Consider the following 1,633-nt stretch of genomic DNA (forward strand, 5'->3'; position numbering starts at 1 on the left):
TACCGTGATATATCGCATTACCGAATACCGGCACAAGTCTAGTTCGAGGTCAGTCTGACCCATATATTTTTGTTCAAAATTGCCGCACATACAAAATAATAAAAAAATGACTATTTGTAGTGACAATTTTCACACTTAGGAGCAAATAACTACAAGTAAAATCGGTATTTCACACTATTTGTAGTTAGTGGAAGTAGTGTTCATTGCTATTTGTGCCTTTTTGTTCTCTTTTTCTCAAACTCTTGCAACAGACTAATAACTGAGATCCAAAACACTAACAATCAGAAATAATGTTTGACGGATCGTTTGACTGTGATGCTCAAATAGAGGAAGAAAAAGTGAATTTTTCTTAATATTTGAGTCTTGAAGTTCTCATGTAATTCATATTTTAGTCTTTGACAAGCTACAATATATATACAGTATATATTTTTTTTTACACAACTCTTTAATGTTTTCCAAGGGTTGAGTTTTGGCAAATTGCATGGAAACTAACAGGGGTCAGTTTGACCCCAACCCAGAAGTCCTACCAATTTTTGTACAGCCTTTTCAAAACAAGTCTATGTGTCGAAACTTTGCATGCACATTCATAATGCTAAATGAAAAACATACACCAAATTTCAAAAGAAAATAATCAGTTTAACTAGTACCTCGAGCAGTTTGAAAATATGTATGTGGGTCAATTTGCCCCAATATAAGACAGCCTTTCCAGAACACATCTATATGTCGAAACTTTGCATGCACATTCATGACCATAAATGAAAAATATCCACCAAATTTCAAAAGGAAATAATCAGTTTAACTAGTATTTTGAGCAGTTTGAAAATATGTATGTGGGTCAATTTGCCCCAACATAAGTTGTAACAATATTTGCACAGCCTTTCCAGAACACATCCATGTGCCGAAACTTTGCATGCACATTCATGACCATAAATGAAAAATATCCACCAAATTTCAAGAAGAAATAAATAGTTTAACCAGTATTTCAAGAAGTTTAATAAACGAGTGTCGGCCACATTGAGTCCCCGGCACAACAGAAGGGTTCAAATATATCATCCACCCTTTACTGTAGATCTCAAACCATTATAAATATTAAACTCAGAATGAGTAGCAGGGAAGTCAGTGCTGTTTTATAACACCGTCTGTTCCGTCTGTGTTCAGATGAGCTGTTGGTGATCACCGCCGCGACAGAAGTGAACGATGGCTACCTGAGGTTCATGCGCACCATCCGACAGTTCAACTACACCGTTCAGGTGTCACGTCTGCTGTTTGCCTTCAAATCTGACGTTTCTGTAGTTAATATGACATCCATTTCCAGTATCCGTGTGCAAATGTGTGCTTTTATGTAGGTTCTGGGGCTGGGTGAGGAGTGGAAGGGTGGTGATGTGGCGCGGACCGTCGGCGGAGGTCAGAAGGTTCGATGGTTGAAGAAAGAACTAGAGAAACACAAAGACAAGCAAAACACGGTTATCATGTTTGTAGACAGGTGAGAACACAATGACATGACCTGATTTCTCTATTCTCTCTTTTTTTTGCTCCGTAACAATATATTCTTTATTTATATGTAACCCTAGTTGAGTATGAGGTTCCATTTGTGCCAAAAACAATATAATCTTTATTTATATGTAACCCTAGT

At 37.0% G+C, this 1,633-nt stretch overlaps 1 protein-coding gene across 1 annotated transcript in view; it reads left to right on the forward strand.

Moving 5' to 3' along the window:
- Nucleotides 1-1,633, forward strand: part of LOC107575731 (procollagen-lysine,2-oxoglutarate 5-dioxygenase 3-like) — a 24,645-nt gene that overhangs the window by 2,616 nt on the left and 20,396 nt on the right. Inside the window, 2 exon segments of the mRNA XM_016262076.1 lie at nucleotides 1,159-1,250; nucleotides 1,347-1,483. Coding sequence (XP_016117562.1) covers nucleotides 1,159-1,250; nucleotides 1,347-1,483 — 229 coding nt within the window.

The sequence above is a fragment of the Sinocyclocheilus grahami genome, unplaced genomic scaffold (genome assembly GCF_001515645.1).
Source record: "Sinocyclocheilus grahami isolate Dianchi unplaced genomic scaffold, SAMN03320097.WGS_v1.1 scaffold2845.1, whole genome shotgun sequence".
Taxonomy (NCBI): Eukaryota; Metazoa; Chordata; class Actinopteri; order Cypriniformes; family Cyprinidae; genus Sinocyclocheilus; species Sinocyclocheilus grahami.